The sequence below is a fragment of the Triticum aestivum genome, chromosome 3D, assembly GCF_018294505.1.
Source record: "Triticum aestivum cultivar Chinese Spring chromosome 3D, IWGSC CS RefSeq v2.1, whole genome shotgun sequence".
Classification (NCBI taxonomy): Eukaryota; Viridiplantae; Streptophyta; class Magnoliopsida; order Poales; family Poaceae; genus Triticum; species Triticum aestivum.
The window spans coordinates 133767615-133783003 of NC_057802.1; the positions used below are offsets into that span (position 1 = coordinate 133767615).

At 39.9% G+C, this 15389-nt stretch overlaps 2 protein-coding genes across 5 annotated transcripts in view; both read right to left on the reverse strand.

The window, feature by feature from the left end:
* Positions 1-9082, reverse strand: part of LOC123076197 (uncharacterized) — a 66000-nt gene extending 56918 nt beyond the window's left edge. Inside the window, exons 1-4 of the mRNA XM_044498580.1 lie at positions 8896-9082; positions 8690-8788; positions 8474-8605; positions 6662-6755 (exon numbers count right to left, since the gene is read on the reverse strand). Coding sequence (XP_044354515.1) covers positions 6662-6755; positions 8474-8605; positions 8690-8788; positions 8896-8991 — 421 coding nt within the window. The 5' untranslated portion in view covers positions 8992-9082. The remainder of the gene's footprint in view (positions 1-6661; positions 6756-8473; positions 8606-8689; positions 8789-8895) is intronic.
* Positions 8896-14580, reverse strand: LOC123077876 (uncharacterized). Of its 4 annotated transcripts, none has more exons than XM_044500229.1 (12): positions 14264-14580; positions 13653-13730; positions 12662-12751; positions 11567-11723; positions 11326-11487; positions 11142-11237; positions 10891-11040; positions 10752-10802; positions 10091-10195; positions 9757-10009; positions 9457-9639; positions 8896-9082 (listed from the first exon to the last, which is right to left on the reverse strand). In XM_044500229.1, the coding sequence occupies exons 4-11, from the start codon at positions 11669-11671 to the stop codon at positions 9479-9481; spliced, it is 1083 nt and encodes a 360-aa protein (XP_044356164.1). In that variant the 5' UTR covers positions 11672-11723; positions 12662-12751; positions 13653-13730; positions 14264-14580; the 3' UTR covers positions 8896-9082; positions 9457-9478. The 4 variants fall into 4 exon arrangements, with proteins under 4 accessions (XP_044356164.1, XP_044356160.1, XP_044356163.1 ...); XM_044500225.1 differs by having other exon boundaries at positions 11567-12241; XM_044500228.1 differs by having other exon boundaries at positions 12659-12751.
* Positions 14581-15389: the final 809 nt, after the last annotated feature.

The window sequence follows — 15389 nt, forward strand, 5'->3', positions numbered from 1 at the left end:
TTAGGCGTTGCATGTAGATGTAGTTCAAATTTGAATTATGGTCATTAAATGGTTAGAAAATCACTTAAATGTCTCTAGAAGGTTAAATGACCCCTGAAATTTACCAAATTTTCACATGACAGTTGCACGTTAAACGTAGGAAAAAATTTGAAGGCCGTAAGAGGAAGCTATCTCCCGTTCGTCATCAAACATGCATTGTTCCCTCTCGGAACCATGAACCTTCTAGCGAGTTGCTCCGGTTTGTGAGGGGCGTGTGTCCAAACGTTCGTCAAACATGCCAATTTGTTTACCACATCATCTTGGTGGCATGATATTACATCAACCAAGGTTTCATGTGTTTCTGATCATTTTTCTATTTTTTTGAATTAAACTGCCATGTCACTCCATGCATACGTATGCATGTGTCCATGTCGTGAGACCAATATGTTTGAAAATTCCTTCTAGTTTACTACACATGGAATTAACTTGCACACAAGTACGTAGATATGATTTTTCAAACCGTTTTGGTTAGGCGTTGCATGTAGATGTAGTTCAAATTTGAATTATGGTCATTAAATGGTTAGAAAATCACTTAAATGTGTTTGGAAGGTCAAATGACCCCTAGAATTTTCCAAAATTTCACATTACAGTTGTAGTAGTGCACGTTAGACGTAGAAAAAAATTCAAGGCCGTAAGAGGAAGCTATCTCCCGTTCGTCATCAAACATGCATTGTTCCCTCTCAGAACCACGAACCTTCTAGCGAGTTGCTCCGGTTTGTGAGGGGTGTGTGTCCAAACTTTGGTCAAACATGCCAATTTTTTTACCACATCATCTTGGTGGCATGACATTACATCAACCAAGGTTTCATGTGTTTCTGATTTTTTTAATTTTTTGGAATTAAAATGCCATGTCACTCCATCCTTAATTGTGTCATAGCCGTTAGACCAATATGTTTGCAAATTCCTTCCAATTTACTGCACATGGAATTAAATCGCACACAAGTACACGAAATATGATTTTCAAACTATTATGGTTAGCTATTGCATGTACATGTAGTTCAAATTTCAATTACGGTCATTAAATGGCCAGAAAATCACTTAAATGTCTTAGAAGTTCCAAAATTTGACATGACAGTTGTATTAGTACTACAAAATTTCTCGTTCATTTAAAACACCATCCGTTGGCACTTTATTCCAAATTCGTCTTTCACAACTAATAAAGAATATCTACAACATCACACAGTTGTTTTCTAGGAACCGTTTGCGGTGAAAATATCTGGGTCTATATAAGTCTCCCTCCTTAAGCTTCGCCGGCTCGTCTGCTCTAGTGTCGGCAACCCCCGAATCCACGAATCCCGATCCCCATTCCTGCACCCCCTTCTTGCAAAGATGACGCCGTGGAAACGCTTCGTGAAGGTTCGTACGATGGCCGCGTCCCCCCCCCCCCGAGCGCCGCCGCCTGTGCCGAGAGCGCGGCCGCCTACGCCGAGAGTGTCGTCGCATCCGCATTGAGCGCGGCCGCTTCTGCCGAGAGGGCGTCTGCGGCAGCCGACAGGGCAGCTGCAGCAGCCGAGACGGCTGCAGCTGCTACTGCGACGGCTACAAACATCGAGAGCGCTCGAGCTGCCGTCCGTGCCGCTGATGTCGCCCTGGCCCGAGTCGAGGCCATCCACGCCAAGATCGAGGATGCACACGCCAAGATATTCCAGGCCACCTCAGACTCCAGCATGCAACCCATGTCTGAAAAGGCGGCGGTGGCCATGGAGCACCTGCTTCCTCATGAGGTCGCCAAGCGGGAGCTGGAGATGCAGGAGGTGGCAGAGATCGAGGAGCTCCCAGAGGAGGAGTTGCGCGTGGCCGAGGTCGAGGTAGAGAAGAGTCTGTCCATCGAGGAATCGGCTGTGGAGTACTAACGCAAGCTCTGGCGCAGCCACTATTACGAGTACTACAACCTTGAGGGTCGCGCCGAGGACGAGGACAAGGACGAGGACACGGTCGACTTCAGAAGGGGGGACGCGGATTCCACCAACGGTGGCATGTCGCCAGGACAAGTCATCGATGTCTCATCTCACACCGGCGATGCATAGGCCGGCGCGGCGGCGGAATTTTAGTTATGCGTACTCAGGCTTTGTTTTTAATGTTGGTCTTTTGTTAGAGCAATGTTTATGTCAACTGGCTCTGTGTAATTACTAAAATTGCTCGATTCAGTAACTGTGGTCTGTCTACTGCACGCTCTTTTGTGTGCCCAAATTAGCAAGCGATGTTAAATTATGCAATGACGTACCCAGGGAAATTTCCACCAAATTTGAATTATCAAACTCATCCCATGCGTGTAAAGCAGAAGAATCGTTTGCGATGCACACAATCGTTCAAAGTGAATGGTCCGGCGGCACTGTGCACGTTCAAAGTGAATGTGCCCATGCCTCGAGACCAAAAATTGAATTATCAAACTCATCCCATGCGCGTAAAGCAGAAGAATCATTTGCGATGCACACAATCGTTCAAAGTCAATGTTCCGGCGGCACCGCGCGCAAAGTTTCCCTCCACATTTCCAAAATTTTGGCCTACCTCCAAAATATCTACCCCCGCCCCCTTCCCCCTTCACCACCCCCTTTTCTCCCCGACCACAAGTCACATTTCCCCTATTTCCTCCTTCCTTCCTTACTAAGCTATAGCCACTTCCTCGCTCTCGCCGTCTCGCATCCTACTGCCGGGGTCGCCATGGCCTTCTTCAAAGACATCTCCAGCGGTCCTCCTCCGATGACTACTCCTTCACCACCCGGGTATGCCTCTCTTCTCTCTCTCGGGCTATGACTTGGAATGACGGATTTTTACCCAGAGGTCGATTTGAGTCGTTTCTTCCTCTTGTAGCTCCATAAGACCATCAGTGGCAACGAACGGAGCGGGGTGGCTGAAGATCTATCTGCTTGTTGTCACCATCAATCTCCATGCGTGAAGCTACTTGTGTTTGATTCTGTGAACACTGGGAGGAAGTTTCTGGCATGTGCAGAGAAGGTTAGACCCTCTTCCGTTGTTACAAATCATTTGTTAGAGGTGATTCAGACACTGTCACGGTCCCAACCCATTCATACCACAGCTTCAACCAAACGCATCCTAAGACAGTGTCACAGTTTGTACCTAGTATCTTAAATTGTTACCATCTCATCAGCGGTGCCATTAGAAAATTATTTGGCACCGCTTCAGCAGTTTGTGCGGCCAACTTTGGTCCACACATCCGAGCAGCCAAGCAGTAAAATGCTAAATCTTTATGGCACGAAGGAACTGGGCATCGGAGCAACTACGTGCTCCGGAGTCTGGGTCCCTGATTTTTTTTCCGCTACATCGGCTCGCCAGTTCAGGGCACCGGTGCGAGATTTAGCAACAGTTGTGTTTACACCAGTTTTGGCATACATGGTGGACGGCCTTAGTGCTATTAGTTCTATGTTACTAAATTTTTGCATGTACACACCTGTTAGTATCAATTTGCTGTCATCCAAACACTGTCGCTATGCTGTTGCAGTTATATTTACCTTCCTCATAAAATGTTCAATTTGTTATTTATTGTACATGAGTAAGAACTTGTAGTGTCGTTGTAGTTTATTATAGCTTCTGATGTTCTAGAATTTGGTTGTTGTCTCAGTACCAATTATTTCATTTGCACATTGATCTTTTTGAGAAGATATGTCATAATTAACATGTTTCTTCAGTTTTTCAAAATAAGCATTGGTGATTTTCTATGTTGCTATAAACCCATTTCCCCTACAATTGTTACTGATCTAGTTTTAAATATTATAGGATGAACGAAAGTGTTCTTACTTGGAGTGGGTTGATCAAGAGTGGCCAGAGTCTTTGAAGATGTGCCTAACGAAGCTCTGGAGCATGTATGAGGAAGTGAACACACGTAGGCTTACAGAAAGTCTTGTCAACGCTGAAGCATATTTCAAGATGCGGGATAAAAAGTTGAAGGTGGAGAATGAGCTCAGATTTTTTAAATCAGACTTTGCTAAGATGGTCTTGGCGAAGGAGGAGGCACTTACCCAGTTGGCCCGTGCAAAACGGGTTCTTACTGAACTGAAAGCAGAGGTGGATAAGACGAGCCTGGATGATCTCCATTAGGGAAATGAATATATTGTTCTTATGAAGTTGAACTAGCTATATGTTGTACTGTGCTATTTTCATGTAGCTACCGTACTGTGATGTTATAATATATTTATGTGCCTGATATGAAATTGGCAAAGAGCTGTTCGATATGAAATGTGAATTTGCGTAATACTGGAATTATTAATTATAAACTAATAAACCTGCTAAATGTGTCATGGACCTTTGCAAACGGTTCTAGCAGTAAAAGCGCTTGCGATGGATAGCCCAATGCCACACGGTTTTCTTCATCAAATCGTGTGTGATATAGTTGATAAAAGCAAACAGTTAACCAAGGAAGACCGTGTGTGAAAGTTACACCTTTCACACATGAGCCTACACATAAAACTGTGTGGGATTTACATCCGAACAGAATCGTTTTCCCTGGATTGACTGTGTGGGATGTACATAAGAACGGAAGCGTATTCCTTGGATTGACTGTGTGTGATATACATACGAACGGAAATGTTTTTCTGGGATTCTTCGTGTGGGATGTACATACCTATGGAAATGATTTTCTCGGATTACCATGTGGGATGTACATACCTACGAAAATGATTTTCTCGGATTACCGTGTGGGATGAACATACATACGGAAATAATTGGGTTTCGATGCCTAACCCGATCGCACACGGCCCCAGCCTGGGCCCCAGGAGGGCCTGTCCCCGACGATTTCTGGGTCGTGTGGGAAGGACACCCTATCGCACACACTCACTTGGCAACGGTTCCAAATGCCGTCGAGCAAAGGGGTAAAAAACCGTTTATTTAGGACCGACGCGCACCAGTGTAGGAAGATTACTATTTGCTACAATAAGAGTAGGAAGAGTGTGACAACATATAAAGGATTAAGAAAACGCAAGTGCAGTGTAGTTGAGAGGAACAACTGCCAGATGCATGTGAAAGTTAGTTTGGTGGATGGAAAATGGCATATAACAGCTCAGGATCTGATGCATAACCAATATTTGGTCAGTTCTCCATCGTTGACAAAGTTTTTTCTAAGCCATAGAAGCATGAATGAGGCTGAGAAGCTACTATCCAGGCTTTTACAGGAACATAGAGTGAAACCAAGAAAGATCATGAGCATATTTAGGAAGCTGAGTGGTGGGAAATTTGGAAATATTACATTTGATGTGAAGAATCTTGACAACCTAAAGCGGGAAGAGTGAGAAAAGAGGAGAAACACTGATATTGAACACACTCTGGAATACATTGAGAACTGCTACCTCTTGAGCACTGCGTTGGTTTTCCCTTGAAGAGGAAAGGGTGATGCAGTAAAGTAGCGTAAGTATTTCCCTCAGTTTTTGAGAACCAAGGTATCAATCCAGTAGGAGACCACGCTCGAGTCCCACGCACCTACACAAACAAATAAGAACCTCGCAACCAACGCGATAAAAGGGGTTGTCAATCCCTTCACGGTCACTTACGAGAGTGAGATCTGATAGATATGATAAGATAATATTTTTGGTATTTTTATGATAAAGAGTAAATAAAGATGCAAAGTAAAATAAACGGCAATAGAAATAGCTAAGTGTTGGAAGATATGATGGAAGATAGACCCGGGGCCATATGTTTCACTAGTGGCTGCTCTCAAGAGCATAAGTATTACGGTGGGTAAACGAATTACTGTCGAGCAATTGATAGAATTGAGCATAGTTATGAGAATATCTAGGTATGATCATGTATATAGGCATCACGTCCGCGACAAGTAGACCGAAACGATTCTGCATCTACTACTATTACTCCACACATCGACCGCTATCCAGCATGCATCTAGAGTATTAAGTTCATAAGAACAGAGTAATGCTTTAAGTAAGATGACATGATGTAGAGGGATAAACTCATGCAATATGATATAAACCCCAAATTTTTATCCTCGATGGCAACAATACAATACGTGTCATTTCCCCTTCTGTCACTGGGATCGAGCACCGCAAGATTGAACCCAAAGCTAAGCACTTCTCCCATTGCAAGAAAGATCAATCTAGTAGGCCAAACCGAACTGATAATTCAAAGAGACTTGCAAAGATAACCAACCATACATAAAAGAATTCAGAGGAGATTCAAATATTGTTCATAGATAAACTTGATCATAAACCCACAATTCATTGGATCTCGACAAACACACCGCAAAAGAAGATTACATCGAATAGATCTCCAAGAGAATCGAGGAGAACTTTGTATTGAGATCCAAAGAGAGAGAAGAAGCCATCTAGCTAATAACTATGGACCCGAAGGTCTGAGGTAAAGTACTCACACATCATCGAAAAGGCTATGGTGTTGATGTAGAAGCCCTCCATGATCAATGCCCCCTCCGGCGGAGCGCCGGAAAAGGCCCCAAGATGGGATCTCATGGGTACAGAAGGTTGCGGCGGTGGAATTAGGGTTTTGGCTCCGTATCTGATGTTTCCAGGGTACATGGGTATATATAGGATGAAGAAGTACGTCGATAGAGCAACGTGAGCCCCACGAGGGTGGAGGGCGCGCCTGGGGGAGGTGGGTGCGCCCCCCTGCCTCGTGCTCTCCTCGTTGATTGCTTTACGTAGACTCCAAGTCCTCTGGATCACGTTTGTTCCAAAAATCACGTTCCCGAAGGTTTCATTCCGTTTGGACTCCGTTTGATATCCTTTTCCTTCAAAACACTGAAATAGGCAAAAAAACATCAATTTCGGCTGGGCCTCCGGTTAATAGGTTATTCCCAAAAATAATATCAAAGTGTATAATAAAGCCCATTAATCATCCAAAACAGAATACAATTTAGCATGGAACAATCAAAAGTTATAGATACATTGGAGACGTATCAAGCATCCCAAGCTTAATTCCTGCTCGTCCTTGAGTAGGTAAATGATAAAAACAGAATTTTTGATGTGGAATGCTACTTAGCATAATTTTCAATGTAATTCTCTTATTTGCGGTATGAATATTCAGATCCGAAAAATTCAAGATAAAAGTTTAATATTGACATAAAAGTAATAATACTTGAAGCATACTAACAAAGCAATTATGTCTTCTCAAAATAACATGACCAAAGAAAGTTAATCCCTACAAAATCATATAGTTTGGTCATGCTCCATTTTCGTCATACAAGAATGCTCTCATCATGCACAACCCCGATGACAAGCCAAGCAATTGTTTCATACTTTATTAATCTCAAATTTTTTCAACTTTCACCCAATACATGAGCGTGAGCCATGGATATAGCACTATGGGTGGAATAGAATATAATGATGGGGGTTATGTGGAGAAGACAAAAAAGAAGAAAGTCTCACATCAACGTGAACTAAATTTTATATTTGATGAGCTAAATTTGATTTTTTTTATGGACTAAAATTTGAGTGTTGGTGAAATAGTTTTGAATTTGATTCAAAATTTGAATTTGATGAGCTAAATTTGATTTTTTGTGAACTAAAATCCGACATGACGTGAACTAAACCAAACTAGTGAACTCATTTGTATTGAAGTGAACTGGATATGAATTTAGTGAACTAAAACTGTGATTTGATGAACTAAATATGAATTTAGTGAACTAATACTATGATTTGATGAACCAAATTTGAATTTGGTGAACTAAATTTTCAACTGAATTTGAATTTGGTTCACTATATTTTTATTGTCGGTGAACTAGTTTTGAATTCTAGTTAATTAATTTGGTTTTCCATGAACTAAAATCGAAAACAATTGTACTGGTTTGAATACAAAATTGATGACTTGAGTTTTCATGAAGTAAATTGGGTTTTCGTGAACTATATAAAGTAGTGAACTAAAATCCGAAGTGACGTGAACTAAACCAAAGTAGTGAACTTTTATGAATGTTATTTTGAATGTTGCTGAACTAGTTTTGAATTAAAGTGAACTAATACGATTTTTCTTGAACTACTTTTTAATACAAATTTGTTGGAATTGAATTTTGTGAACTAAATGTTTAATGCAAGTGAACTAAATTTGAAATTTCATGAATTGAATTCGAAAATTGTGAGCTGGATTTTGAATGTTGGTGAACTAGTTTCCAATGAACTAGGTTTTAAAATTTGTCAACTAAAATTCAAAAATGTGTGGTCACTTGAACGTTGGTGAACTAGTTTTGAATTCAACAGAACTATTTTTTCTGAACTAATTTCCAATTGAGTTTGAAAAATGGTGAAGTAAAACATGAAATGACGTGAACTAAACCAAAGTAGTGAACTCGTTTGTATTGAAGTGAATTGCATATGAATTTAATGAACTGAAACTGTGATTTGATGAACCAAATTTGAATTTTGTGAACTGTCTCATAAAGAGAATACATATTCAGAAGTGGTAGAGCAGAAAAAAATTTGTTTCCGTTGAAATCAAATGATATTATGTGTCAATAATTATTTACCAAGTTGTAGACAAGTTCTTCTTGGGTAGTTCCCAGAATAGTGCCACAGGGATCAAAAAAGTGAGATCTCTCGAAGAGAGAGTTGATGGAAAGTATAACCCAGTGGTTTGATTTTATAGTAGGGAAGTATAACTGAACAACAAGAAACAGCAGAATGAGTATATAAAACAAATAGAATTGATCTTGCTTAACATTGAATAAGTTGAAAAGATTTACCAAGTCTTGTTTCCAGAGGCTTTCTTCTGAATTAATCCTATCAAATTCTCGTATGCACGTAACTGGATCAAATAACTCAAGGGGAACCAACAATTTATTCTGTGAACAAACAAAATGCAAATTAGTAAAAAGCTCAGTTTGAATGTAAGTAAAAAGAAAAAATGGTCAAAAGAGAAGCAGGTAGGTAGTTTAGAACGAAAACTCACAGTGAAGTACAAAGTGAAACAGTACTTCTTGACATAAGGCTTTACTTTAGATGACATCTTTGATTCGTAGTTAAGAACTTGAATAAATGAGTTCATCACTTCATCTCCAATCTCACCCCTCGCTTTAAATGAATTTAAGTAATTCTCATAGCTTACAGGAAAACCCTCTATGTCAACAAAAAGTGTGCTGGACAGAATAAAGAAGCATAAGTATTGTTATATATGGAGAAAATGGATCTTAAAAATATAGTTTAACAATTAATTTAGTGCGTATGCAACACTATGGTAGCCAAAAAGAAAAAGATAAACATCGTTTTAGTCTAAAATTATATGAACTACAAAGTTGTTCATCTCAACTACCTTTGGTTGTTAGAAAAAATGTTGGCATTACATAATACAAATATGAGGAAAAATGGCTACAACTAATTTAGTGCATAAAATTGCTCACAGATTGGAAAATGTCTACAATAATTTTTCTAGGTAGATGTCTAGCCTAAAAAAAGTTCTCATAAATTAATGAATAAGAAACGATAAAATAACTAAAGGAATAAGAGAATTAACTCTTCTTGGAAGATAGGCTTCCTCAGATATTCGGAAAAGAAGATATCCACTTCTCGAGATATTTTGAGTTTCTTGGGTGGATCAGGAGATTGAAGTTTAGCTGCTCTTTTTTTCTGTTCTTCTTTCCAATTGTATTATGTCCTGTACTTGGTCCAGCTTCTGCATTATTAATTGTAGAATAGCCTACATATCACAGATAGGAAAAGTTTGGACATTAAATGATGCAATGCGCCCAGACTCATATTACAAGAAAATGAAATACACAGAAAGGAAAAGAACATAATATGCATGAATTATAACCTCGTTGGTCAACAAAGTCCATGTTCATTGGAATTCCTACACTTGTATGACAGTGAGAGGCTGGTATGTCTTCGTTAGTCGCAGCAGCAGGTGTGATAGGAGAATCATCCTCAATAATGATTGGAGTCCCTTGGAAGCGCTCGACTCTTTCATTTGGAGAAGCGGAACTAATCAATATAAAACTTCTTTTTGCATTAACTCCACTAGAAAATTTGATATCAACTGCTTCAGTCGATAGAAAGATTTCTTCATGCTGACAAAGGAAGTTGAAATGTTGTTGTAAGTTCAATCAAAATTAGGATCAGGAATTTTTTTTGAAAAACTTCAAGCAAACCTTAGGTTGTGAAGTAGTTGCTTGATCAACAGAGTTGGTATTCAGAGGTGTAACGTGAACAGGGAAAATTGGTGTTTGGTACACCGAATTCAGGACAGAAATGTTCTGGACATAAGGAAAAACACAGAATTCAGACAACAAGTTAACTAGCCAAAAGGACAATAAGCTACATGCAACATTCATTTCAAATAGAAAGGTTCCATATCAGTTTACTTGCGAATCCAGTATTAAAACTTCTGGTCATGATCAGTCATAAAATAGAGTGAAAATGGTATTATCAAATTACCAAAAATCTATAGTAAATTCAGCTGCAATCTTACTACACTACTTATTCACTTAATCCAGAATATAGTCCTGCCGCATTCAAATTGGCCATTTACAAAACAGACTGGGATAATGAGCAAAGACAATATGCTTAGAACAAGTGCTACTTGACCGAATAGCCATAGCGCAGAATATGCTAAGCACAAGTGTAAATCTTAACCTCTCACAAATAACCTTAAAAGTTATACTATTCCAGGAAAATTGGTGTTTGGTACACTGAATTCAGGACACACAAGTTCCGGACATAAGGAAACACACAGAAATCAGGCCAAGAATGAAAGCATGAGATAAAAAAAGATAGCACACACACATAAATGAGCAATACAAAAACAAATACCTCAAATTTCGGTCCGATTGGCTCCTGCTTAAAGACATCATAGGAGGGAACCTGGATTGTAAAGATGTTAGTAAACAGGACACTTCTTTCAAGAAAACACTTAGATAGGAACGTAAAAAGGGCACAACACAAAAAATACCTCTGATTTCAAATGTGGCTCTGGTTTCACTTTTACGCCTGGTTCAAATTTTGCAGTGCATCTGGTACCTTCTGAAATGATATGAGGACATTTTGAATCAATTGACGTGTTCCCATTCAGAGCTTCAGGAACACTATTGGCATTGTTGACCTACATTTCACATTACAAATAAATGTTTAGCTATATAAGATAGAAAAAGACAACAAAGAAGAAACCAAATGGAAATGAATGATTCTACTCATAAGAAATACCTCCACATAAGGAACTGAATTAAACACACCAGCAGCATCAGGAGCATTGTTAACAAGCGCCTCATTGGCATATGGGGTGCGTGATATGCCGCGCAGCTACAAATTGCAGTTGAACAAATGATGAAAATAAATACTGGAACTAAAAAGATAAGTCAAGAATCGATATACAGTATGTGATGCTTACTGGTAAAACCCCGTAATTTTTCCTAAACTCATAATTCCTATCAACCATTGCAAGATACTTGAAATCTTCAGTCTTCACATGAGATATCCGAGGAAGAGAGTAATCCACATTTGACTGATGATTCTCAATAACATCAAAATCAACAAAATCCAGATAAATGATCTACCATTTAAAAAATAAACAGGTCAGTAAAATAGAAAGTGGAGAGATAGAAAATAGTGGAGCTGAAGATTGAACTTACTCCCCAAATAGGAAGACATCCCCCAATATATGAAGACTTGTTCATTTCCTCAACAGTTGGTGTGTTCGTGATCATTTCAAAGTGACGCTCTGACTCCTCACGCATGAAATCCAGTGCCAGTTGCCCAAAGTCAAGTGAAGGGATAGCAGAAACATCTCTTAGAGTACAAAAACTTCATGTTACCAGTATGACGCAGGGCACAAAATAGATGATAGGAAATAAAATGTGAAGCTCCTGATAAAATCATCTTCTGTCTCGTCACTAAGCATCAACTCCTCTATTTTGTTGATTGGCATTTTGTTCCGATGATCAACATACTTGTTCCTTAACTCTGAAACCTCTGCCTTCACTTAGGGATCGTCACTACTGAATATAAAAGGCTCAGTGCCACCAGGGAAATCGAAAATTTTGTTGACCATATCATTAGTAATCTTGATAACTTTATTCTTATGCTTGAAACACGGCTCTTTACTTCCAAACATATGCTGATCTATCCATTCAAGCAGATTCATTGGAAAATAAGTTTCTTTGGCATATGAAGCACAACTTCCATTTTGTACTTTGTCACATGGCCTAACTGAATGTCACTAAACTTCTTAACAGTTTTATTCCAACGCTTGAAAGACAGTCTGGTAATGTATGTAGGCTTGCATAACTTCCTAGGGAACACTCGGGCTATGAAAAAAATAACAACAACTGATAATAAATAAACATGAAATATGAAAAAAGCATAACCCGATAGAGTATCACAAGAAATGCTAGAGGACCAGCAAAACAAAGTAGCTATATTGAACTATATGAAAACACACATAAAAACAAGCATTTAGATAAAAATGATTAGTCGAACAAGTACTTCAAGAAAAAAATGAGAAGAAAACATGTTACTATTGAGAAGGAAAAAAATGTGATCTACACATGATTAAAAAAAGACACAAACTAAACATTCAAACAGGACAACTTGCAAAAATGAATATACAAGCATCTGGTAAGACCAGAAAACTGACACAAAAATTGTTTTCCCAGCAATTTGATCTACTATCATACTATACCAAATTTGAAAGCTAGAAAATGAAAAGAGAAAAACTAACATACCACCTGAGTCATTGCGGAGACCTCGTGAAGGATATTCAGTTGGTTCCTCCCTTTCTAGTTCTTCAACTTGGCCAACCCCACCTCCTTCTTTTGCTGCAAATACAGATTTACCAAAAACTATTAACAAACGAGAACTACTTATGAATCTATCATATTCCAGATAATATAGAAAACCATAACATACTAAAGTCCATTGACAAGAAACTGTAACAAAACATTCATGGATTCAGGTATCAGTGGTAACAGTAACATAACAGGATCACCATTTGGACATATCAAATAACATAACTGTAACAAAACAGAGTCAGAGCAGATAATACTACACTCTTGTAGAGAAGATGATAATTCATTCATTAGTTGAGATAACGAGCACCACTTCGCTTCGAAGAATGCATTGGTTATGATATGGCAACTCAGCTATCACTATATGTGTGGCCAGTACACCACAAACTAACAGCCCAACAATGCTAGCTAGAAGAATGCAAGCAACAGTGCAATCTTAAAAAGATTTCCCAAGATAAATAAGGCACGACAGCAGCAGAGTTGGAAAACAAAATAGTTATCAATTTACCATCTTATAGCATAATTCAAAACCATAAGACAAAATTCAACCATCACAAAAAAACATTACAATCATTGCTATGTAGAAAAACGATGTTGTTCGATTTTTCCACAAGTTATAATTCACACATCCTCACAAAAAACAAAAGATGTGAAACATATCAGACCACACAGAACATGGATTGGAAATTAACCCTAAGCTGTTTTGTGATTATGTATGACCGACCTGAAAACAATCTCTTAAAAACTAACCTAATCAAAATGCTAATCCATCCCTTAACAGATTTTGTTCCCCTAGACGGCTCGATTAGAACTAGAATAAGGTCGACGGACATTTGAGCAAAAGAAATGCCAAGAAAGAACAAATCTGATTTGAACAAAAAATTGATAAACTCACAAACAGGGTTGCATGAGTGATGGAGTAAGAACATACCGCCTTGGTCATCACAAAGACCCCTTGCATCCACCTGCTGTATATCTTCGTCTTGCGCATCTTGAATACCATCTGGTACTGCAAAAAAGAAGTGCATATGAAAAATGTAGTGAGCATCATCTGATCGCAAAAAAAAATAGCATATTACTTCTGCTATTGGGAAGAACATCAAGAGTCTTCAAAAAAATGCCAAGGTCTGTATTCAACACCACATCTAGCTAACCCAGTGTAGTAGAAAAAACAGTATTAATGCATCTATACACACATATTACAGTAAATAGTGGTAGCTGCTCAACTACTAGGATGGGCATTTCAATGTCCAAAATACCCAAAATTGAAACCCTAGAACTTGACCTTAATAAGAACGAATCTGACTAGAAAAATCAAGCAAAAACTTGTTTCAGATCAATAAAAAACCACCCAGATCTGAACGCGCTTGGGCACAAAAACATACATAAACACTGATGACTAACCCTACCACCCCCTCCGCACCCCCTACCAAACACACAGATCACTACCCCCTCCCCCCTACACATATACAACCATGCATGAACGCAACCACTATGGAATGAAGCAGCATCAAGAAATTTGGACGGAGAGAAACCACGAACCATCTGAATCTATGGCGATCTCCGGCTAGGGTTTGATCCAAAACCTAGCGCCGGCCTCCGCCTAGGGTTCCAACCAGAAAAATAAGGGAGACGAAGAAGAAGCCGCCGTGGGGAATCGATCCAAACGAAGAAGAAGCCAGCACGTGGATCCGATGGAAACGAAGAAGAAGCAGTCGGCGGCGGTGCGGGGAGAGATGCGAAGGAGACAGAAGGAAGAGGAAAAAGATGCGAAGGAGAGGAAGGGTACGGGGTCGGACGAAGCAGCCGGGTAGCTCACGCGAGATAACTGGCCAGGCCCAAATACGCGATGCGAGGGGGGGGGGGGGGGTATGCACCCGATTGTAAAATCAACTAAATCGGGCGCTTGAGGCGCCAAATAGGAATTGCCCTCCGGGTGCGCCGCCGCAGCCCGTCGTCTCCCCAATTACCCCCAGCCCTCACTGAAGATTGATTTTGCACAACTCTCTTCGCATTCTACACAAGATCCTCTTCATCTTCTCCACTAAGTAAACTCAAGAATATAGAAGGAGTTATTCTTCCTTTTCAGGAACGGATCTGCTCCATTCCCTTAGTCTTCCACCATAACCAACGCCCTTGCTCTAGGTAATCAGGTTTTGCCCTCAGAAAATCAGTTTGCTGCAGCGATGAATTTGAACCCCCAGCCGTCGACACCCGTCGTATTGGGAGGAGGCGTTGAGCCGAAGCTTCCCCGAGCATTGTTGAAACACTTCATGACACTATATGTCCGCAGGTCGTTCTGTGCACGCTCTGCGGCGAAAGTTCTGGTACCATCTCAGGCCGATGCCCGCTGGATCAAGAGCAAGCCCCCCTCCCCCGGTAAGTGGTAAGTATGTACATCCTTGATTATATCTAGTGAGTTAACCTCGCCGTGCTATTGATTTTGCTTCCTGCATGTCTGTTTCTGCTAAGTTATATTACTGGGTGAAATTTAAGTCCGGTTTCTCATTTTGTCAGATTCGGCTGCAAGCTGCTTGATAATTCGCGGCAAATTGTGATGGTTATTTGTTCTTTCTTCCTGTACATCACTGATCACTTGCTGGTCACGTTTGTAGGTAAGCATCTCATCATTGAAATTTATTTAAATTGGATGAACACATGGCATGTG